Below are 24275 nucleotides of genomic sequence, written 5' to 3'. Positions count from 1 at the left end.
ACAGTGGTTGGCATCCACCAATCCTACAATGCGTCGCTGCTGTAAACAGGTTAGGCTGTAGGCTACACTCCAGCCAAAATGAATTAATTTAAAAAAGTAATGGATAACCGCACCATATGGTAACGGTAATGGAGTTACTTTATTTAAAAAGTTACACGCGTTACAGTATTAGTTACTGTCAAAAGTAACTGCATTACAGTAACGCGTTCATTCATTTTAAAAGGTATGGGGAGATTGGTCAACATCAATATCTCAAGCTCACAGGATAAATATAACAGTTTACATTAATGTGTACTGAGTGATGCACTTAAAGTGTCTATTCATAGTTACTTGCAAAAGTTACTAGTAACGCGTGTTTATTCTACAGTAGATAAAGTCACATGCACGGGGAGGGCCATACATATTCGAGAGCCCATTTAATTGGACAAACACTAGATTAGTACAGGATGAGTCAACAACACACAATGAAACATAAAGCAAGAGTAAAAACCACTTAAGCCTAATGGTATCCACAGCACAAAATAACAGATACATGTGATCAAATGAGCATACGGCTAATTCTTTATGGCGTTTCGTTTAGTTCACTTGACCATTTTGTTGAAAAATTGTGGTGAATCGGTTGGAAGGGGAAAAAACGGTGTGCTTTGGCGTCTACGGTCACGTGGTACAACTTTAGCGCCAATGAGAGTGGAGTAACGCTGTGGCGAGACGATGAGGCGAGATTCTGGCGACACAAGCTGAAGTGTACCGGCAGTGAGTGAGCTTTCGTGCTGTCGGTGCCTGCCTGTGTACGGTTTAGCCGCGTTAGCATTAGCGCACGTCTCGGCAGGAACACAACAAGCTCTCGGGGTGTTAGCTTATCCGCACGGTTCTTCATCTGCACGGTAAGACTTGGCAAGGTTGACGACTTAACGTTATATTTAGCCCTAGCCTGGTCGTGTCTCAATTTGCGTGTAGTGTACACGAGTGCACTATGTAGGACACGAAAGTAGACCCTACACACTATATTGGGAACAGAGAGCCGTTTAAGATGTGACCCGTTCCGGTTAGCAAAAGTAACACTGACCAACTTTGACAGTAGGTGGTTTTGTTAATGTGGAAAAAACTTACAAAAGAACAATGAATTAATGTGTAGGAGATTTGCAGGCTAAACTCGATTAGCTTATTTAATTAAGTCCTTTCAGCTTTGTTGTCCTTTTTTGTTGTCGTTGTAAAAACGTTCTCTTTAGCTGTAGTTTAGCTTGTTAGCTGTTAGCACGTTCTTTGCTGTTGTCATTACTGCCTTCTTTTCTAGTGAAGTGAGCTAGCTAGTTAGCTTCGCCTTCTGACAGACACCTTTAATAAATACAGCAGCCTTATTGTAGACATTGATTGCATTAAGATTTTTGTTGGGTTTGTTGGATGTTGTGTGTTTTGTATACAACTATTATAGCTTACAATATTTTGGATTTATTATTAAAATAACTGCACATTTCAGCTGATACTATTAATATTATATACAACGTTTTGCCGTACCTGTCAGTATTTTAAGTCTTACAAATATTATAAATCATTAACTTCATTTCATTGAAGTGTTTTTGTAAGGAAGAAAGAAGCCTGTAAAGATGGAGGGACTCACTATCTGCCCTCTTCCATATACATGACCACACTGAAGCCCCTGATTGGTTAGGGTCTCTGTGATTGACAGGGGAGAGAGAACGCCCCTCCCACTCCGAGAGCATGGCCAGTTGCTGTTGCTCTCTTGGACGTCTGTGGGATCATCAGTAATCGACCTCACGATCTCTGTGCCACTTTTAATTTGGGCTACTCGTGAGCCCTTGAACAGCTATAAATAAACACGAACTTCTTTACTATAGAATTTGGAATTAGTTATAACACGTACATCAACATTTGCCAAAGCTATGACACACTGGATCTAGTGTTTTTTTAATTTTTTGTACGCAGTTGAAATGCAGTTTATTTTCTGGAATTGAGGACATTCTAATGTGCAGAGTACCTTGAAATGAATTTTGTGTAAAATCATTGGTGGTCCATAATAACTTTGTTTACACACCTTGTTTAGCTTTTTAATACAGTTATCCTGAGAGTTTAATGTGTGCATTCATGAACATGCAAACATGATGGCATAATTTAACATTTTAAAATCATCCCTGTGGACATACATTTACATTTATGACATTTGGGAGACATTTATTAGTCTCAATTAAACAATTAAGCAGTTATGGTTTAAGGACATTATTCAAAGGCCCAGCAGTGGCAACTTAGAGGTCCTGGGATTTGAACTTGCAGCCTTCTGATCGGAAGCCTTAAGCCTTAACCACAGAGCTGTCACTTCCATGTGCATCATTCTTACAGTTGCCATTAATAATACAGCTGGTTCCACTGTTCTCACAAGCACACAGAGAGAAGGTTGTGCTTGTGTGTGTACGTGTGTGCATGCGTGTGTGTGGCAGGACAAGTTGTGCTGGTTGTTTAACCTGTTTATTTGTCTGACTTGTTTGATATATTTCACAAAAGTGAAAATTATATTCTCATGAAATAATCCACTTCTGTATTTGTTTTTACAACGCAAACATCAGCTGCGTGTTGACTAAAGGCTTGGCCAGTACAAATATAGCGTCCTGCTCCTTGACCTCTTGTCATGGTTACTTTATTATTACAATGCACTACTGGACTAAGCACTATATATAGGTGACATATTTGTGGTTTTCTTCTTCCAGGAGCACCAAAGTATTGTGTAACAGTAAGGGGTGTGAACAGTGCTGCTCTGGTTAATTGGGTGTATATGTATGTGGACGGCTCACTGACCCAGGTGCGCAGGATGAGCAGGTTTAACCTCAGAAAATTGTGAACATGTATGCTGCTGAAAACCTATTTATTTATTTCATTCATTCATCTTCTACCGCTTATCCGAACTACCTCGGGTCACGGGGAGCCTGTGCCTATCTCAGGCGTCATCGGGCATCAAGGCAGGATACACCCTGGACGGAGTGCCAACCCATCGCAGGGCACACACACACTCTCATTCACTCACGCAATCACACACCAGGGACAATTTTCCAGAGATGCCAATCAACCTACCATGCATGTCTTTGGACCGGGGGAGGAAACCGGAGTACCCGGAGGAAACCCCCGAGGCACGGGGAGAACATGCAAACTCCACACACACAAGGTGGAGGCGGGAATCGAACCCTGACCCTGGAGGTGTGAGGCGAACGTGCTAACCACTAAGCCACCGTGCCTCCTATTTATTTATTTATTTATTTTTATTTGTTTCTTGTTGTGTTGCTGTACATTGTCACCCTCCCTAAATGTGACTGCTCTAATGTACATAGGTTAAAAGGACTTTTTGCTAAGGCTTAAAACATAATTTTAATTAGGATGTCAAAACAAGTACGGTTCTGGTCCTGTTCCCATTTCTAATCCTTATTTAAAACTTAATTTCACTCTGTCTAGACTACAGACATGTGCCTCAAACTCATCTGTTGTCTCATCCACCCTTTCCTGTTGTCAGAATCTCAAACAGTAGTGGTAGATGGGCTCTGGAATTGCCAGTCTGCTGTAAGGAAACCTGATTTCATCCCACTTTAACTTCCCAGTACATCTTTGATTTTCTAACTAAGACCTGGATTCTCCACAGAATCTTCACCTCACCAGATGCTTTCATGATTTCTTTCACACCATGAGAAACAGGCAGGGCTGTTTGCACAAGTCTGCTGTTGTCACAGGAAAAAATGGACATACTCTTTTTAGTGTTTTCTCTACTGATCCTGACAGCACCCGTTTGACAATTCATCCTCATCCTCCATGACATTTTGAAAACAATTGACACAGTCCAACACAAGACTCTCTTGTCCACTCTCAGGAGTCTTGGAAATTGCAAAGCAGCATGGGAATGGTTTGCTTCCTAGAATTGACATCTGTTCCACACAGACTTTTCACTGGTTCCCCACAAGGCTCAGGACATGGTCCTCTTCTGTTATCCCTTTTGGGGCAGTTGTGGCCTAATGGTTAGAGAGTCTGACTTGTAACCCGAAGGTTGTGGGTTCGAGTCTCGGGCCGGCCGCGACTGAGGTGCCCTTGAGCAAGGCACCGAACCCCCCAGCTGCTCCCCGGGCACCGCAGCATAAATGGCTGCCCACTGCTCTGGGTGTGTTCACGGTGTGTGTGTTCACTTCTGTGTGTGCTCTTTGGATGGGTTAAATGCAGAGAACAAATTCTGAGTATGGGTCACCATACTTAGCCGTATGTCATGTCACTATCACTATCACTTTTAGTTAGTTATATCCTCACAGGAGTTTTAATACCACCACTATGCTGATGACGCACAACAAATCTTCTTCTTTCCTCCTTCAGACACCACAGCTTGGGGCAACCGTGGACAAACAATTGTCCTTTTCTCGCACGTAAAAAAACTTTTGGCCATTTTTTTTTATCAACACAGGCCGCTCAGGTGCTTGTTCAATTTCTTGTCATTGTGAGACTGGGCTGCTGCTTCTCACTGCTGGAAGGTCTACCTCCGAGTGCAATTCAACTTTAGCATCTGATCCAATACACAGCTGCACAGCTTGTTTTCAACCTTCCAACGTTCTCACACTAACTCACTTCTGCGATTCCCTCCACTGGCTTCCAATAGTGACATGCACGGATTCAAAACTTTGAGGTTTGCCAACGAATGGAAAAGGAACCAGCTCCCTCTTATCTCAAAGCTCATAACCCAATGCTCATATCACTCTTTGCACTGCACCACACTTCCTCAGATCCTCCAGCGCTCCGTAACTGGTCCCACCATCCCTCAGGGTACAAGGTAGGTATGCACCAAAACTCTTCTCTTTTCTGGCATCTGAATGGAAGAACAAGCTTTTCACTGATGTCAGAACAGCTGAGTCGCTGTCTACAAACAATGGGTAAAGATGGACATCTTCCCAAAATACTAGCCCTTTTCTAAAATATAAAAAATGTTACCTCACAACAGAGTTTTGACTGATGGTATTTTTAGTTTGTGTCCAGTATTGATGTATTCACTGATGGAGACTTCAAAGCACTTTTGTATGTTGCCCGGGGTAAAGGTACCTGCTAAATGCCCTTAATGCAAATCTACATGTATAACATACAGCCTGCTATAGAGTTTAAACAATTTTGATTTACATGATTGATTTTGTACTAGCTTCTTTCTCATGGTGTCTGTGTGTAGGTGACGAAATGTCTGCTAAAGCCATCTCCGAGCAGACAGGGAAGGAGTTCCTGTATAAACACATCTGTACAACGGCGGCTGTCCAGAACCGCTTCCTGTACGCCACCGTCACTGCCGAGACTGACTGGGACAGACTCACACAGGATCACCCATGGCTCCTGACTCATGTAAGTGTGTTTGTGTGTGTCTTTTATGACAGTATCGTATAACCATGCTCACACAACCGTTCTTTCCTGTAGCGATTAGTTGTGAAGCCCGATCAGCTGATCAAGCGCAGGGGGAAGCTGGGACTGGTGGGCATTGACCTTGACCTCCAGGGAGTTCGTGTTTGGCTGAAGTCACATATGATGAAAGAAACCACAGTAAGTCATATGGTGAAATGTATCTTTCAGAATCTATTATTTTTAGAATAAATTCATACCGGCTGCATAATCGTGTACTAAGTGTTTAAAATGATTTAAAATGTCAGTCAATTATTGTAACAATGCAGGTTGGAAAGACGAAGGGGATCCTGAAGAAATTCCTTATCGAGCCATTTGTGCCGCACTCGCAGGTGATACCACATACAGCATTATATAGAATTCATATATTGCTACATAATGTTTACTATTACAGTGTTATTTATGTGACGTTAGTGTGTGTGTGTAAATATACTGTGATTTGTTTCACAGGAGGAGGAGTTTTATGTGTGCATATATGCCACACGCGATGGAGATCATGTGCTTTTTCATCATGAAGGAGGTGTGGACATCGGGGATGTTGACTCCAAGGCACAGCGTCTGATGGTCGGTGTGGATGAGAAACTTGCTGCTGATTCTGTGACTGAACAACTGCTCACAAACGTCCCCGATGAGAAGAAGGAGTGAGTGTTCACCCACAAACACACGTAAAATTCTGTTCTGCGTGTCCTTAATACATGTCCCTGTTTACTATGTTACCTTAGAAACCATAACATATTAAAATCAAGCATGGTGTTGCCCTAAACCTCTGATTTGTAGCTGCTTTACTGCAAAATTAAAAATCCAGCACCTTCTCAACCATCCAGAATTCAACAGTCGCAAAATAAATCTGAGTATTAATGTGTAGGTTTTTGTTCACAGACTTCTGGCCAGTTTTATCGTAGGACTCTTTAACCTGTACGAGGATTTGTACTTCACCTACCTGGAGATCAACCCTCTCGGTATGTTCTCCCTACGTTCTAGTGCACTACACTGAGGTCTGGTGTGACATTTTAACATTACTGTCTAAAAAGCATTGATTATTTTCCTGTAACAGCTCAACCTGTACTATTTTATTACTCCCATGCAAACAGGATGAACAAGGTGTTGTAGCAATAGTAAATAATTTATTTTTTAATCAGTCGTTACGCAGGAAGGTGCGTACATCCTGGACATGGCGGCCAAAATCGACGCCACGGCCGATTTCATCTGCAAACCAAAGTGGGGTGATGTGGAGTTTCCTCCTCCCTTTGGCAGAGAAGCCTACCTTGAGGTTTGTAGGAAGTTATTACATTTCTGGGTATCTATCACCTGTATAGCAATAAATTTATATTGTTGTGTGTGTAGGAAGCCTACATAGCAGATCTGGATGCTAAGAGCGGTGCAAGTCTCAAACTTACCATACTGAACCCCAGAGGGCGTATATGGACCATGGTGGCGGGAGGAGGCGCCTCTGTCGTCTACAGGTAAGATCAATCAACCCTCTGGAGTCGATGAACGCGTATACGCGTTTTGTGGCATAATCTCCTGTTAAGGCCAAAAAGAACTTAAATTACACTTTCAGTTTCGATCGTACAGACAAGAGCAATACATCAATCGAATCTGTAAAGGGTCTTCTTTTATTTGTATACACACATAATAACAAAACACTGTGCTTTTGTAGAATAAAGAAAATAAACAGAGTGCATTCTCTGCCATCTCGGTCTCGGTCACCACTCTTCACAGACACATAAATAAAACAACCCGAATCTCAGCGAATACTTGCCTCAAATACAAGATAGATATATGCATAGAAAGCTTGAAATGTCTACTTTTAAATAAATAAATTCAAGTCAAAAACAAATAATCTATTTTTATGTAATCCGTAAGAAAGTAAGAGAGTGGTCCGGTTTTTACTGTTTCGCCTAATTATAGCTAATGTGTTCCCGCCTCCGTCTGAGCGCGCTGTTCATATGGAAATAAACAGGTGATTCAGGTGATCATGTACACGCCCCCGAGACACTGGAATGACTCAGTACATGAAATCCGGGCCTGTGTGCTTTGCAAAGCAAAGCATGGTAAGAGGCAGGACACTACTTGGAAATGCCAGGCATGTGATGTTCACTTGTGTGTTCAGCTGAAAAGGAACTGTTTCCTAGAGTGGCACAAAGATGTATAACTGTACAATTCTGGGTACTACTGTATGTGACAGAGTAGGTTAGTGGGCTTCTACAAACCTTACACCCTTTTTTATCTTGCATTCTTCCTGTTGACACAGTTTTGCCCTGATTGTGCCTTCTGTGTTATTACTAACTTCTAAAGTGATTTTGTGTGATAGTTAAATATTCTAAATAAACTACAAACAAAAAATATACACATTTATTTTGTCCTCACATTCTTTCTTGTAACTCCTCTCTGTCACATACCTGCCTGAAAGGCTCATTATGCAGCTCATTATGTGGGCCTTTGTCTTCTCAGGTGTGAATCACATTAATATTCATGATAGTTGACGCCTACTCGCATATGCCCTTTACAAACAAAAAGTGTCTTCGAAAATTTAAATCAATATATTGTTTTCTGTGAGCGAGTAAACAAGATGATTTTCACATGATTTTGAAGCAAAAACTCTAGGCTACAAGATCCAGTTTTTTGTCTTGTGAACCGATGTTCTGTATGTGTTTTATGGCTTTATTCAAGTGATTTTAAAATTTTTCATTTTTCACTAACCACGCTTAAACATTGTTTTCTCAAAAACACAATCATGTACATACATGCTGCTCACATATTATTGTAGTCCAGTTTGTGCTGATTATAGTGATATTAGACTTTAGCCATTTATGTCTTTATAACCAACTGAAAAAAGCACAAATATCAGGGTATGACAGAACTTCTCCATGCCCTAAAAATACCCTCAGAATTCAGAGGGTTATAGGCGATAACAAACACATTTACACCACCACCTCTCATATTAATGACCTGCCAACATGATTCAATTCAATTCAAGTTTATTTGTATAGCACTTTTTACAATTGACATTGTCTCAAAGCAGCTTTACATAAAATAAACATAGAACTAAATGTTAATATAAAGAATAATATAAAGATTAATGGAATTCAAGATTATTATTAGATATATTTAGTTCACCGTGTGTATGTATTTATCCCCAATGAGCAAGTCTGAGGTGACTCAGGCAGCAGTGGCAAGGAAAAACTCCCTTAGATTGGTAAAGGAAGAAACCTTGAGAGGAACCAGACTCAAAGGGGAACCCATCCTCATATGGGTGACACTGGAGGGTGTGATTATAAATATGTAGTCAAACAAATGTTGTACTGATGTAAAAGATCACAGAGTTCACATCTCCTCTATGGTATTCCAGAGACCATCTGGAGCTGGTAGATGCTTCTAGATGCCTCAGGATTCTCACAGAGTCGGCCTCAACATGACCACTGCACCAAGCATCAAAATGTGTTTTCTTTATCTGCCAATAAAATAAAAACTACAGAATGTGAGCCTCTCAGTATCTGGATTCATAGACAGTTATGTACTCACCAATGTAAATCATGCCTTCTTCCCTCAGTCTCACAGTAGTAATCTCTCGATTTAACTGCTTGGAATGTGACGTGGTGTCCTGCAGAAAGTTTTGAGTAAGATAGACAATGTTTTTATTTTACTCAATTTTGTGTGTGTGTTTTGTCTCAGTGATACTATTTGTGATCTGGGCGGAGTGGACGAGCTGGCGAACTACGGCGAGTACTCTGGTGCTCCAAGTGAACAGCAGACCTATGACTATGCCAAGACCATCCTCTCACTCATGACCCGTGAGAAACACCCTAATGGTGAGTGTGATTGCGATGGTATGGGTGATGGGTACTTGCATCTGCTACAAAAGCAATACTTCAGTGAAACAGCCTTCAGTGGGTGCATGTAATAACTCTACTCATCACGGTGGTTTCTCTGATTCTCCGACAGGTAAAGTTCTGATCATTGGCGGAAGCATCGCTAACTTCACCAACGTAGCAGCTACTTTTAAGGTAAGAGTCTTCTTCACTCTGTCAATCACTTGCCGGTTCTTTGCATATAATTGAGGACCGTGGCTGTGTTTTATATTTAGGGCATAGTGAGAGCCATTAAGGACTATCAGATTCCTCTGAAGGAGCATGAGGTCACTATATTTGTACGTCGAGGAGGACCGAATTACCAAGAAGGCCTCAGGGTGATGGGAGAAGTTGGTAAGTGTAGGATGGAAGAACTGAGTGTTTTATTTTCCTCAACAGATTTAAATCTAGCGTATTTCATTGTCAAATGCACTCACCAAATTTTTTAATATTGCTGCTGTTGATTTTGATTTTGACTTTTTGATTTTGATGTATTGAGAAGAGCTTTTATTAAATGTGTTTGTAGGAAAGACCACTGGGATTCCCATCCACGTGTTTGGCACAGAGACTCACATGACCGCCATTGTGGGCATGGCACTTGGACATCGCCCAATCCCGAATCAGCCTCCGGTTGCTGCCCACACAGCCAACTTCCTGCTTAATTCGAGTAGCAGTGCTGCAGTAAGTGTGAAAAAAATATGTATATATATGTATATGTATATATATGTATATGTATGTATATATGTACGTACGTGTGTGTGTGTATATGTAGCGATTTTGGCTCGTGAAGCAAGGTAAATATTTATAAGTAATTATAACATGTTATAGTGACTCCTAAATATTTTAACCTAGGTTGAAATTGACGGTAATGGAATTAACGTTACACTTATTTGGTCTGTTCGTCCGGCAAACGGGCTGTGTAACCTTTATTAATTCTATGAAGGCGGTATCTTCCCGGCCGAGAAAGATCCACTTCCCTTTTACTTTATACCGTAATTTTAATTAAATTAACTTAATAGAGCATGTAGTTCAGACCAGATGTTGCAGGTACCTTACATTTGTGAGCGATACTCAGAGACAATCACTTGTGGAACAAAAATATGGCGTTTAATGAATGAGACAAACACAACATAAAGCTAACTACACAAACAAACAAAAGAAATAGAGAAAACAAAGATGAAAATATAATACACAAAAGAAATTGAAATTGGGGAAAGGGAGGAAGAGACTGGAAAAGAAGAAATTAGAAAGGAAGGAAAGGAATGGCAAGCTTAGACTCCGAAATTAATCACACCCTAACTGGGAAATCATCACCGGAAACTTAAATTTGCCTTAAGGTTCAAAACAAGGTTCATACTTAAAATGCGCATCTAATTGGTTGGTAAAGGAAACAGTTACTTGCATTGGCTTGCGGCACAAGAGTCTGGATGGAGAAATCTCAGTCAGGATGGGGTCAGAAGATGGTTCTGGGAAGTGAAGCTTGTCGGAAGTTCTTTGAAGGAAGATGGAATCGTCTCCATGCTGTTCTGAAAGTCTGACCACGGATTGGTGGTGTTTGTGACAATTTAAAGGTCCCGAACTCCACCCATCTTTGGGGAGATGGCCAATACTACGACCCGGATTTCGGAGGGAAAAACTCCCTTTGTTTCAGGTGTCTGTGGGCGTAGTTTAGCTATAAAACTTTTTAGATGACTTTAAAGTTTTATCCAAGGTGTATTAAGATGGTATAGCGCCTTTCGTGCTCAAATAAAATACACCATTGCTTGAAAAATGAGTAACCGATAATTTTGTGGTCATTTGGACACTAAACATGAAGGGGAATGACGGTATAAAGGCATCGGTACATTATATACACAGATCAGTAATCAAAGTGTAACTGATGTTACTACGATATTGTGTTCTGATAAAGGAGAAAGAAACAAAAATGAAACACAAAACAAAATGCATTTGCATTAGGGAAGTGAAAAACATAATTTTGTATACATCCTGACATCAGACCTTAAAAGGACATTAGAACAGGTATACATTAACATGCCAGGATCGGTAATCAAAGTATAACTGATGTTAATACAGTGTTGTGTTCTGATACATAAATAAAATACATCCTTGTCAGGAAAGTAAGGAGCAAATAATTTTAAGTCAGGCAAGCCTTAACAGAAGAAACACATTACAACAGGGTTATAAGAATGAGAATCTTAGAGTATCTTATCTACTTGTTTTATTAGTAAAAGGAATGTCCCATTGTGGTGTGTGTGTGTGTGTGTATGCGTTTGTAGGTGTGTGTGTGTGTTCTGGTTGAGCCCCTATGAGTTCAATCAGAGAAGCTGCATGGGGTTATCTGGTCTTAGTGTAGGATCCAGCCATTCTGGAGCCAGTTGTGTGTGTGTGTGTGTGACACTGTGGAATGCAGACCCTCAATAAATTGTAAACTGGAAAACTAAATGACCTGTACCAGACGCTACATATATATATGTGTGTGTGTGTATATGTGTGTGTGTAAAAAAAAAAAAAAAAAAAAAAAAAATTATATAATTACAATTATATAATGTCACATGAAATTTATACTGGTAGCAATTTCATATACATTTGTGCACATATGTATGTATTTCATACTTATTGGTTATGGATTTCTTTTTCCCTCTCAGACACCAGCAGCAACCAGAACGGCTTCATTTTCTGAACCCAGACCTAACAATGACATCACACCAGCTAAAAAACCTAAACCTGAAGTTCCACCAGGTAATTAGAAAGCAGCTGAGAAAAGAGACATTAAAGAGGTAGCTCTGGCAGCCAAGCTCCAGGGGGTCAGGCGAGGATATACGTGGACCATATGTGTCTAGAGCACTTAGAAGGGGTACTGTTTAATTCTGGGTGCTCACTGGAGCATTTTCAACCTTATTGGAGTAAGTGGGTGGATTTTTTTGGTGAGGGATCATTTATTAGTAACGGGAAAAAAATGTGCAAGATTGACTGCAGGTTATGAAGCATTTTGGCAGGTCACACTAGCTGACTGTAGTGGTGATCCATATGATCTCAGTAATGCTTAACCTTATTTGCGGTGTTGAGATTTAGGTAGTTCCTAAAAGAATAAGAACACAAAGGCACTCGTTTCTCAGCAGTCTAGAAGAAATAGAGAGTAGAGTAGTTACTTGTTCTTGTCGAGTGGAGGTAGTTTGGGAATCTGAAAAGAATGAACCCTGTGTATTTTCTGTGCTCTCTTTGTATGAACAGTGAGCCCAATTTAGGGATTTGACTATCTAACATAGTGAATACAAACGACCCAAAAGATGTTAACTTATCTTCTGGAATTGAAGATGCCACACCATCTCAAAACACACGCACACTTCTCTTCCTCATCTGCTTATTCTCCTTACTTGTCTGTTTTTGTTCATCCTTTTTAACATTTCCGTTCCTCTTATTTCATGATTTAAAAATTTTGCCCTCATCCTCTTTTCTTCCATTTCTTTGTACGACCCTCCCTCTTTTCTTTCCTCCTTTTTCAAATACATCAACGCCTCTTAAGTGTCCTCTTTCTGCCAAACATGGTCAGTGAAGAGTGCATGCAGCACCGCTGTCAAAGGTAAGATGTCAAGGGTCATGCCACTTCCTGTTTCATCCTTCCTGGCACTCTTCTCCTCCATTGGCTTTATGATTATTTATTTTGCTTGACTCAGGTTAAGGTAAGATTTTTAGCTGGGCATGTGCCTTTATGTGCCAAATTTTCATCTGGGAAAAGGGGATCTGTAAGATCAATACTGAATAATCATGATATGCTGTATAAGCAGTTCTCAGCACATGCCTGGTTTCAGTCTATAGGGTGCTTTCACACATGAAGCATTAAGTCATTTGAATGTTGAGGTTCTTTAGAAAGATCACACTCTGGTCTGAGAGTGTCGTATGCCCCTTTTCCACCAAGGCAGTGCTGGTTTGGAGCCAGAGACTAATTTAGAAGTAGTTATTTCTTTTTCGACAGCCAAAGCACCAGCTCTGAACCACTAAAAGTGGTTCTTAAGTAGCACCAAAACGTTGCTGGTCTAAACTTAAGAACCGCTTGCGTCAGGGACTAGGGGTGGGGTTACTGTTAGCACATTTGATAATGTACCTTAAGTATACTAATGTTTAATACACTTTTACTTTACTGCAATATGATCAATTATCAGCACACATGATAGTAGGTAGCTACATACTAAGGCTAACTTTTTTCTGTGTTAATGGTAAAATAATGTTATGTACTTTCTCAATTGCAACCTCCGTTTATACAAATTACATTTGTACACGTTGCTGCATGTACACGTTGGATTCGCCGCGTTTGGATGCCAATGTAGGTTCGGAAAGCCATGAGTTAACAGTAAAGCAACATCCGCCATTGTTGATGTTGTGTTGGTGTTTGCCAGTGCTGCGCTAACGTTGCTGGGAAAGATGAGACGTATACAGTGACGTCAGACTTGGCTCTGTGATGGCTCTCTAGCCCATGGAAAGGCAAACTGGTTCTTGGAAGGATCGCCAGTGGAACCAACATCGAACCAGCACTAGCTCTGAACCAGCACCCGGTTCTTTCTGGTGGAAAAGGGGCTCTAGTGATCTCAGTACACTTCTCCTTGAATGCTTTGTGAAAGGGAATCGAAGAGGGGAATCCAACATGATGTGTTCGGACAGAAATGCCTTGTGGTGTTTGGCAAAGAAAAATGTCAAATCAGCGCTTATTTATATAATTAGAACTTGGGATTATGCAGAATGAAACCAAACGAATTTGTGTGAAAGTGCCCTGAGTTTTTACCTTGTTACAGACGCAAATGTGCTGAATGAAGGTGTTTATTGTTGTAATCTGGAGCATGTTGTGGGTGACTTTACTAACCTGCAGTGAATCTTGCACTTATATATGTAGCTCATATTTTAAAGGTTGTGTGTATGATGGTGCAGTTAAGTGCGATCACAGTTTATTGAATTTGTAATATGTTTATTTTTATTTATTTGTGTTGTGTGGTGAACAGAGCACAAGAGCACAGCAAAGCAGAGCGGAGGTAGGGACGAGTGTGCTAGCTGCTGCACTGTCTCTCTGCCTCTGTCTCTCTCTCTTTGTCTGTCTGTCTGTCTGTCTGTCTTTCTCCCCTCTTGTTTTTCCCCTGGATTTGCTGTGGCTCTGTTGTGTGAGCATGATTAACTGATTGGTGTGGCAAATATGGGCCTTGTTCCAATACTGTTATGTATCACTCTCTTGTCCCATACCCTCATCTGTTTTAATTAAGATGTAGACGTAAATGTTTACATGTAACATGAAAGTGTACATGAATGGTTTTTTGTGTGTATATGGGTTTTGTGTTGCACTTCCAGCTCAACAGGCTTGCTAATTGGCATAGTATTAAAACTCCCTAAGCAAATGAATTAAGAGTTTTGCATTGAGTTGAGCATTTCTTTCCTAAATGATGATATTCTTAGGCAAGAGTTACAACTTCCTACTTCTGAATTCAAGTGCTCCACCAGTTGCGATGCGAGTGCACACGTTGATAAAGGTGATGGGGGTGTGTTAAAGGCAGTGTCGAATTTCTAGATCAAAATCAAAGCGATGGTGATGTGATCTGAAAATCATTTAAACTTCTTGTGAGATTCCACTAGCATATGAGGGATCAGTGCTCACTCATTTTTATTCTGCTTACAGCAAGCTTATACATTTCCCCTTATTAACATGCCTTTTTTTATTGGGAGGATGAATAAGTTGCAATAATGGTTGGTACACTGGGGTATTAAAGGCATATAGGGTGTGTTATTGTAACATTTAAACACCGATCCAAGCAGAAGCTGATGGTACTGATGTGGTTTGAATTTATATGACAAAAATATATTCTACTTGAGACATTTCTACAGTACATGATGTCATGTTGTACAGTCCAGTAAGTCTGAACAATCAGGAGTTAACAGTGATGATGATAATCCTACCCTGGAGTACCATTAGCTCCTGTTTGTGCCAATTTTGAGCAGCAACCTGGCCAACTGGAATGTGAGATTTCTTTCTCTCTGTTTCTCTTTAGCCAAAGCTACCACTCTGTTCAGTCAGCACACTAAGTCCATAGTGTGGGGGATGCAGACGCGAGCGGTTCAGGGAATGATGGACTTCGACTATGTTTGTTCTCGTGATGAGCCCTCAGTAGCCGCCATGGTTTATCCATTTACGTAAGTATGATGCTTCCTAATTTTGGTTTTAACTGTAACTTTTGTCTCTCGAAGTTAATAAGATGCAGCTTGTTATCACATTAGGGAGAAACTGCAAATCCTAAACTCCACTGTCCTGAAGATTTGAGAGAAACAGCTTTATCTTTGACACTGGAGACTCCTTCCATAAACCTTAAATCCTTTCACAAAACCTTACGTGAACCAAACGAGCTGTTACTGTACAAAAATAGAACAAACGCCTTCTGACCAATCAGAATCCAGGGTTCAACCTTTAATCATTTGCTGATTAAATCAATCTTTTCCTGTGTTTGTGGTTTAGCGGAGACCACAAGCAGAAGTTCTATTGGGGTCATAAGGAGATCCTGTTACCCGTGTACAAGAACATGGCTGACGCCATGAAGAAGCACCCAGAAGTGGACGTCCTGATCAGCTTTGCATCTCTGCGCTCAGCGTTTGACAGCACGATGGAGACCATGAACTACCCGCAGGTGAGGGCTGCCTTGTGGGTTGTGTCCCAATCTACAGACCTCTGACTTACACCAGCATGTAAGAGTAGCGTAGATGATACAATGGTGTGTTTGATGAATTGTGTACCTAATCTCACACCGCTAGTACCTTTTAGTTTTACTGGAGGATCTTAATCTTGTGTGGCTGGGGTTTACTACCCTTTTACCTGCCACCTCAGTAGTCAATGGTGAAAGGATTATATGGATACAGGAAAGATACAGTGACATTTTGTAGCTTTAATGCCACATAACTGTTTGTGGCTCCGTAATATTCACGATAAGTTAACATTGAGGTTTAAAATTATTTGAAAATAAGAGACTCGAGATCAACTTTGAACTGAACTTCGTTGGAAAACCGGGTTTTAAATGTGACACCTGCAACACCTGTTTTCCAGCCCCACCCTCATCAGCACACACAGTTACCTTCAGTAATGACTGTGGAAGTAGCAAACTTCATTAAAATTTAAACTTCGTTATACTGTGTGACAGCTTTCAGGCTTTGAAGGACAGCACAGTGTGTTTTTGTGTGAGAGTAACAGGCACAAAAAACAGAATATGCAGAACGTATAGAACATCTCACAAAGGTTTGCAGTAAAGTGATCAACACTGAGGGGGGAAAAAACAAAATCATAAAACAAATAGTAAAAAACCTGATTCTCTGTGTTTTAAACTCTGTGTGTGTGTGTGTGTGTGTGTGTTATGTTTTAATTAGATCCACACTATAGCAATCATAGCTGAGGGAATTCCTGAAGCGCTTACAAGGAAACTTATCAAGACAGCAGACGAGAAGGGGGTCACCATCATCGGCCCAGCTACGGTAAACTTACTCATCATCCTCCATGACAGTGATTCATGTGCTGCCTCCTAAATAGTGCATACATCAGTGTTTAGCTACCTAACCCTAAGAATTTCCTGGATTTTCCCTGGCTATGGTAGTCTCAGTTTTATTTATTTATTTACTTATTTCTTTTATTATTTTTTATATATATAAATAGAGCTTGATTTAACATGACTGTCCATTGTTTGTGTTTTTGTTCCAAATTGCATGTGCAGTATATCAGCGCTTAGCTTGTTCTTTTTCTAATTTGCTCTATTCAAGGTGGGTGGGATAAAGCCAGGCTGCTTTAAGATTGGGAACACTGGTGGGATGCTGGACAATATCTTGGCATCAAAGCTGTATCGCCCAGGCAGCGTGGCGTACGTGTCCCGCTCGGGCGGCATGTCTAACGAGCTCAACAACATCATATCTCGCTCCACTGACGGTGTGTACGAGGGCGTGGCCATCGGAGGAGACAGGTAAGATGCTCATGAGAAGATCCTGAGCTTTCATCAGCACGAACAATCTTTAATGTTGTGTAAAAATCAAAGGACATGCTTACTTTTAGTAAAAGAACCTCACTAGATAATCTATGCAAGTTAATGGCTCTCGGGTAACCATGGCAACGATTCTTTTTTAATTAGGGATTCGGGTTAACTCTCATGTTTGTTCTTCAGTAGGAACTAAACCAGTGTGTGTGTTACAAAGCTTGGGCACTGGAGACTCCTTTCCTAAATCCTGTTATGTCACAATATCAATGATTACGCAGCGAATGTGCTGTTACTGTAAAAACCATAGACCGAGTGCAACTGCACTATGGTGGGAGCTGCTGCTGTTCTAGAGAATTAATCAATACCTTCTGACCAATCGGGATCCAGAATTCAGCAGTGCAGTGGTACAACCCATGTTCCTGTATTAACACAGGTATCCCGGATCTACATTCATGGACCACGTGCTGCGTTATCAGGACACGCCCGGGGTGAAGATGATTGTGGTTCTGGGAGAGGTGAGACAGTTTTACCTGCTGTACCAGTTACAGGATTACATAGTGTTGTACTTGTAAGCACACATGTAAGCACACATTTTCACATACTGATGCCACTGCCTCTGGATCAGATGTGTGACTGCATGCAAACTGCTGCAATAATCTCGCTCTCTGTCTGTGTCTCTATTTAAATAATCTTGCTCTGTGTGTATGTCTGTGTGTGTGTGTGTAGATCGGCGGTACAGAGGAGTATAAGATCTGTGAGGGTATTAGAGAGGGCAGGATCACTAAACCTGTGGTCTGCTGGTGTATTGGTACCTGCGCTACACTCTTCTCCTCTGAGGTTAGTATTACACATCTCTACAGGGAGTGCAGAATTATTAGGGAAGTTGTATTTTTGAGGATTAATTTTATTATTGAACAACAACCATGTTCTCAATGAACCCAAAAAACTCATTAATAGCAAAGCTGAATATTTTTGGAAGTAGTTTTTAGTTTGTTTGTAGTTTTAGCTATTTTAGGAGGATATCTGTGTGTGCAGGTGACTATTACTGTGCATAATTATTAGGCAACTTAACAAAAAACAAATATATACCCATTTCAATTATTTATTTTCACCAGTGAAACCAATATTACATCTCAACATTCACTAATATACATTTCTGACATTCAAAAACAAAACAAAAACAAATCAGTGACCAATATAGCCACCTTTCTTTGCAAGGACACTCAAAAGCCTGCCATCCATGGATTCTGTCAGTGTTTTGATCTGTTCACCGTCAACATTGCGTGCAGCAGCAACCACAGCCTCCCAGACACTCTTCAGAGAGGTGTACTGTTTTCCCTCCTTGTAAATCTCACATTTGATGATGGACCACAGGTTCTCTATGGGGTTCAGATCAGGTGAACAAGGAGGCCATGTCATTAGTTTTTCTTCTTTTAGACCCTTTCTTGCCAGCCACGCTGTGGAGTACTTGGACGCGTGTGATGGAGCATTGTCCTGCATGAAAATCATGTTTTTCTTGAAGGATGCAGACTTCTTCCTGTACCACTGCTTGAAGAAGGTGTCTTCCAGAAACTGGCAGTAGGACTGGGAGTTGAGCTTGACCCCATCCTCAACCCGAAAAGGCCCCACAAGCTCATCTTTGATGATACCAGCCCAAACCAGTACTCCACCTCCACCTTGCTGGCGTCTCAGTCGGACTGGAGCTCTCTGCCCTTTACCGATCCAGCCACGAGCCCATCCATCTGGCCCATCAAGACTCACTCTCATTTCATCAGTCCATAAAACCTTAGAAAAATCAGTCTTCAGATATTTCTTGGCCCAGTCTTGACGTTTCAGCTTGTGTGTCTTGTTCAGTGGTGGTCGTTTTTCAGCCTTTCTTACCTTGGCCATGTCTCTGAGTATTGCACACCTTGTGCTTTTGGGCACTCCAGTGATGTTGCAGCTCTGAAATATGGCAAAACTGGTGGCAAGTGGCATCTTGGCAGCTGCACGCTTGACTTTTCTCAGTTCATGGGCAGTTATTTTGCGCCTTGGTTTTTCCACACGCTTCTTGCGACCCTGTTGACTATTTTGAATGAAACGCTTGATTGTTCGATGATCACGCTTCAGAAGCTTGGCAATTTTAAGAGTGCTGCATCCCTCTGCAAGATATCTCACTATTTTTGACTTTTCGGAGCCTGTCAAGTCCTTCTTTTGACCCATTTTGCCAAAGGAAAGGAAGTTGCCTAATAATTATGCACACCTGATATAGGGTGTAGATGTCATTAGACCACACCCCTTCTCATTACAGAGATGCACATCACCTAATATGCTTAATTGGTTGTAGGCTTTCGAGCCTATACAGCTTGGAGTAAGACAACATGCATAAAGAGGATGATGTGGTCAAAATACTCATTTGCCTAATAATTCTGCACTCCCTGTACTGTGTGTGTATGTGTATATACTGTACATTGCGTCTATACATGTAATGTGTGTTTCAGGTGCAGTTTGGTCACGCGGGTGCATGTGCTCATCAGACCTCTGAGACTGCTGTGGCAAAGAACATGGCATTGCAGGAGGCTGGTGTTTATGTTCCCAGGAGCTTTGATGAGCTTGGAGATGTCATCAGGTACAAAAACCATTAGTGTTACAGCAGGCTTTTTGAAGAATTTCTGATTAACAATTATTTCAAGTTTTCAAATTTTTTTAAGTTTATAAAATATTATTTATTGACAATTATATTGTAATGAATAAATTGAATGATCACTCACTCACTCTCACTCATTTTCTACCGCTTATCCGAACTACCTCGGGTCACGGGGAGCCTGTGCCTATCTCAGGCGTCATCGGGCATCAAGGCAGGATACACCCTGGACGGAGTATTGAATGATCAATTTAATTAAATTTTCAATCAATTTTATTTGTATAGTGCTTTTAATGCACATTGTCTCAAAGCAGCTTTACAGAATATAAGAAATGTGGAACACAAAATTCAACATTTAATATTGGACTTGTATTTAATTTTTTTTGTATTTGTCCCCACTATAATAATAATAATAATAATAATAATAATAATAATGAATCACAAATATGTAAAAATCTTTGAAATAAATAATATTTCTCAACTAAAAGTATTTCTAAAAAAAGGTATACATATTGTTATTAAACTATTATTATATTGTCTTTACTTCATGAAATAGCTTAAAATATTTACAGTGGTGGCATTTAATGACTCAGGTCGATTTAGGAATATCCTATATAAATAAATGTGCTTTTTAAAAAAAAAAAAACATTTTTTATCACCACTACTTAAAACACTGTAAAACTGTAAAGTCAGGAAATTATACTCATTCTCAGAATTTGTGCTGGAATCACAATAGGATTCTTGAGCAACGATCTCATGAAATATTAGACTACAGCTGTTGTGTTGTGTTGTTCAGGACGGTGTATGATGATCTTGTGGTGAGAGGAGTCATTGTTCCAGCACAGGAAGTTCCCCCTCCTACCGTGCCAATGGACTATTCCTGGGCCAGGGTGACTCCTTTCACATCTTTATTCATTAAACAACCATACGGCAGTGTAGAGTTCAGTCTCTGTGAACATGACAGACTTCAGTGTGCCATATTATACCTGTTATATTTTTAATATTGTGTGTGTGTAGGAGCTGGGTCTGATCCGTAAGCCAGCCTCCTTCATGACTAGTATCTGTGATGAGCGGGGACAGGAGCTGATCTATGCTGGCATGCCCATCACTGAGGTCTTTAAGGAGGAGATGGGTTTAGGCGGGGTTCTCGGCCTGCTCTGGTTCCAAAGGAGGTATGGTATCCCTGCGATCTCACTCTTGTAGCAATCAACTTGGTTACATTCTTTGTTCACTTTGCAGGTCAATGTGCATGCATTCCAAATCACATGCCGTATTTACTGTATAGGCCACATAAACATCAGCCCATCAGTTTTAGGTCATTACAGCCTCAGAATAAAGAATAGAAGCTCATATTTCTGTGAAGATTTATGCATTTGTGTGTGTGTCATGGCAGGTTGCCCCGTTATGCATGTCAGTTCATTGAGATGTGTCTGATGGTGACAGCGGATCACGGCCCCGCTGTATCCGGAGCTCATAACACCATCGTATGCGCCCGTGCAGGGAAAGACCTTGTCTCCAGCCTCACATCCGGCTTGCTCACCATCGTACGTCGTGCACAACACACTACACAGTTCTACTGTGCCGCACATTCACATGGTTACAGGGGGTACATCATTTTATAACCATATCAGAAGGAAACAATCTGATGCTCTGTTTTGCGTTATTCTCTGTTAGATTAATATATGGTGTATAGAGCAGTGATTTTAATTCCATCATAATGTTGTTCTCTCGGTTAGCTAATACACTTAGTCTTACTAGCTCCCTAGCTAAAGTTAGCAAGCTCGCTCAGGAATTTACATTTACAGCATCTGGCAGATGCCCTAATCCAGAGCGACATACAAAAGTGGAATTTGAAGCCTTAATCAATGAATATATCAAGAAATGAATTTAGTAATAATTGTCATATTGTACAATAAGATTCCGATCCATCCATTAAAATTATGGCACCATTTAACGTGTGTGTGTGTGTGGCAGGGTGATCGGTTCGGTGGTGCTCTGGATGCAGCTGCTAAACAGTTCAGTAAAGCGTTTGACAGCGGCATGCTGCCCATGGAGTTCGTCAACAAGATGAAGAAGGACGGCAAACTCATTATGGGCATAGGACACCGTGTCAAATCAGTGAGTCATGCGTGTGCACACACACACGCATGCATGCTTTAATCTTTAATTAACACTTGAATCAGTAACTTGAATTCTGGAGTACTGGGAATGAAGTGAAATCTTTATTACTATTAAATATTACCTTATTTTATTTATAAATGTAAACACCTCTCTGCTTTTTGCTGTCAGATTAATAATCCAGATATGAGAGTGCAGATCCTAAAGGACTTTGTGAAGCAGCACTTTCCTGCCACACAGTTGCTGGACTACGCTCTTGATGTTGAGAAGATCACCACCTCCAAGGTGGGTGTGTGTGTGTGTAGGGGGGCTGTGTGTCTGTCTGTGTTTGGATCAATTGCCTGCAGGTATATTTTAAATCTAGCATTTTAGTTTTGATTTTATTCTGAATGCTTTAAACATTTTTGTTCAATATTAAAAATGATACTTACAATTATTTTAAATGAATACATAATGTTTTATAATCTCTGGAACAAATGATAACATTTCTTCATGCTCTCTCTCTCTCTCTCTCCCTCTCCCTCTCGTTTGTTTTTGTGTGTCTATTACAGAAGCCGAATCTGATCCTGAACGTGGATGGTTTTATTGGCGTGGCTTTTGTGGACTTGTTGCGAACATGTGGAGGATTCACTCGGTAAACACAAAAACACTTCCTATGAGCACTGTGCTTCCTATGAGCACCAATGAGGTCATTGTAACTTGTGTGTGTGTGTCTGTCTCAGAGACGAAGCGGACGAGTTTGTGGAAATTGGTGCCCTCAACGGGATTTTTGTTCTGGGACGTAGCATGGGCTTCATCGGTACAGCAGTGTACACAACACAACACAACATGGCTGTGTCACATATATGGCTGTGTCACAACATGGCTGTGTCACACAATATACTTAGTAGTGTAACAAAATAACACTTAAGTGTACCTGCATTAGTTACAATGATAACACACTAAGTGGTGCACAGCTGAGATTACTGCACAGAAGAAGCTAATGCACTGTTTAGCATGTGAATTGGGATGCAGCCTTTAGGCTAGTTTGGTAACTTCTTTTTGCACATGTTCCCTAGGTCACTACCTGGACCAGAAGCGATTGAAACAGGGCCTGTACCGCCACCCGTGGGATGATATCTCCTACGTGCTTCCTGAGCACATGTCCATGTGACCGTCATGGCCACTGTGTTCTGTCTCTACCCTGAAGGCTGTGTTTAATATTTAAGTATAAACTGGAGGTGGAGGGTAAATGAAGTGCCCTGTTAACGTTCACGTGAAGATTAGGGAACACTTATTAAACATCTGTCGCTGTGTCTCTCTGCTGCGTCTTACACACACTAGTCAACTTCCCCTATCACCTTGTAAGTGTGCTTCAGCAAAATCACACACTCTCACTCACACACTCAAACAGCAAGAACACTGCAGTGTCATGATGGCCTGCTACCATGCTAGCATTTTAGCTGATAGGTTTACTAACTACCTTCCTGTTGGCTACTGTAACAACCAGCTGGTTTCATAACTAACTGTCTAGCTAATCTGATAATTAGTTGTCTTACCAGACCACTAAATAACTACCCAGCTTGATGACTACCTTCTAGTGTGATCAGTAGCTGGTTTCATAACTAACTGTTTTGCTGATTGACTAGCTTGAGAACAAGTAGACATATATCAATCACAGCTAGCCAAATTGAGAACTACCTGCCTGTTTCATAATAAACTGTCTTTGTTCCTGACTATTTAGCTTGAGATCTAGAAGAGAACCTTAAAAGCTTGATAACTACCTTATTAGCTGGTTTCATAACAAGCTAGTTTTGCAGATCAGACTACCTAGTTGGAAGCTAGTTATCACATTGGCTAGTGTGATTACTTTGAAATTTCAGAACTAATTAGCTTTCTTGATATCTCGCGTTCTTGCTACCAAGCTTTCTTGCATCTTGTATAATAACTAGCTGGTTCCATAACTAACCATTTGTTTTGTGTTACATTAGCTGATAGGAAGCTAGTTACCAACCTGGCTAGTTTTCACAGTAGCTTGTTAGCAGGAGTTCTAGTTCATGAAAACAATTGGACATGAAACCTGTTAGTAATTACACTAGCTGATAGCATGATAGTAACGTTGATGACTAGCACTCTTGCTAACCAACCATGATAACTAGCCAGGCTTGGTGACTAGCTTCCTATGAGCTAGTCTACTGTGATAGCTAGTTTTATAAATCTTTAGTGTTATAAATTTTTCCAGATCGGTGTCAAGCATTGTTGGTCATTTTTGCTCTTAAAGTCACTTTGAGGGGAAGTGGACGAGGG

At 40.7% G+C, this 24275-nt stretch overlaps 1 protein-coding gene across 5 annotated transcripts in view; it reads left to right on the top strand.

The window, feature by feature from the left end:
- The first annotated feature begins 684 nt into the window (after positions 1-684).
- The window catches only part of aclyb (ATP citrate lyase b), a 24181-nt gene continuing 590 nt past the window's right edge, over positions 685-24275 (top strand). Inside the window, exons 1-30 of one of the 5 annotated variants that reach the window (XM_060862698.1) lie at positions 685-884; positions 5195-5361; positions 5434-5556; positions 5685-5747; positions 5866-6056; positions 6295-6374; positions 6555-6685; positions 6760-6878; positions 9091-9227; positions 9361-9422; positions 9503-9620; positions 9793-9947; positions 11912-12005; positions 12790-12846; positions 14258-14287; positions 15293-15434; positions 15754-15922; positions 16653-16757; positions 17040-17236; positions 17682-17763; positions 17975-18085; positions 19729-19856; positions 20668-20761; positions 20889-21043; positions 21265-21415; positions 21846-21989; positions 22161-22274; positions 22541-22623; positions 22712-22788; positions 23048-24275. The exon at positions 23048-24275 is cut by the window's right edge and continues 590 nt beyond it. In XM_060862698.1, the coding sequence (XP_060718681.1) occupies positions 5203-5361; positions 5434-5556; positions 5685-5747; positions 5866-6056; positions 6295-6374; positions 6555-6685; positions 6760-6878; positions 9091-9227; positions 9361-9422; positions 9503-9620; positions 9793-9947; positions 11912-12005; positions 12790-12846; positions 14258-14287; positions 15293-15434; positions 15754-15922; positions 16653-16757; positions 17040-17236; positions 17682-17763; positions 17975-18085; positions 19729-19856; positions 20668-20761; positions 20889-21043; positions 21265-21415; positions 21846-21989; positions 22161-22274; positions 22541-22623; positions 22712-22788; positions 23048-23142 (3366 nt within the window). In that variant the 5' untranslated portion in view covers positions 685-884; positions 5195-5202 and the 3' untranslated portion in view covers positions 23143-24275. Of the gene's footprint in view, positions 885-964; positions 1078-5194; positions 5362-5433; positions 5557-5684; positions 5748-5865; positions 6057-6294; positions 6375-6554; positions 6686-6759; positions 6879-9090; positions 9228-9360; positions 9423-9502; positions 9621-9792; positions 9948-11911; positions 12006-12789; positions 12847-14257; positions 14288-15292; positions 15435-15753; positions 15923-16652; positions 16758-17039; positions 17237-17681; positions 17764-17974; positions 18086-19728; positions 19857-20667; positions 20762-20888; positions 21044-21264; positions 21416-21845; positions 21990-22160; positions 22275-22540; positions 22624-22711; positions 22789-23047 lie in introns of those variants that run through there. The other 4 variants (XM_060862705.1, XM_060862723.1, XM_060862713.1 and 1 more) reach the window with 4 other exon arrangements.

This window comes from Tachysurus vachellii, chromosome 2, assembly GCF_030014155.1.
Source record: "Tachysurus vachellii isolate PV-2020 chromosome 2, HZAU_Pvac_v1, whole genome shotgun sequence".
Classification (NCBI taxonomy): domain Eukaryota; kingdom Metazoa; phylum Chordata; class Actinopteri; order Siluriformes; family Bagridae; genus Tachysurus; species Tachysurus vachellii.
The sequence above is the reverse complement of the archived record's forward strand: the minus strand, read 5'-3'. Positions and strand labels throughout refer to the sequence as shown.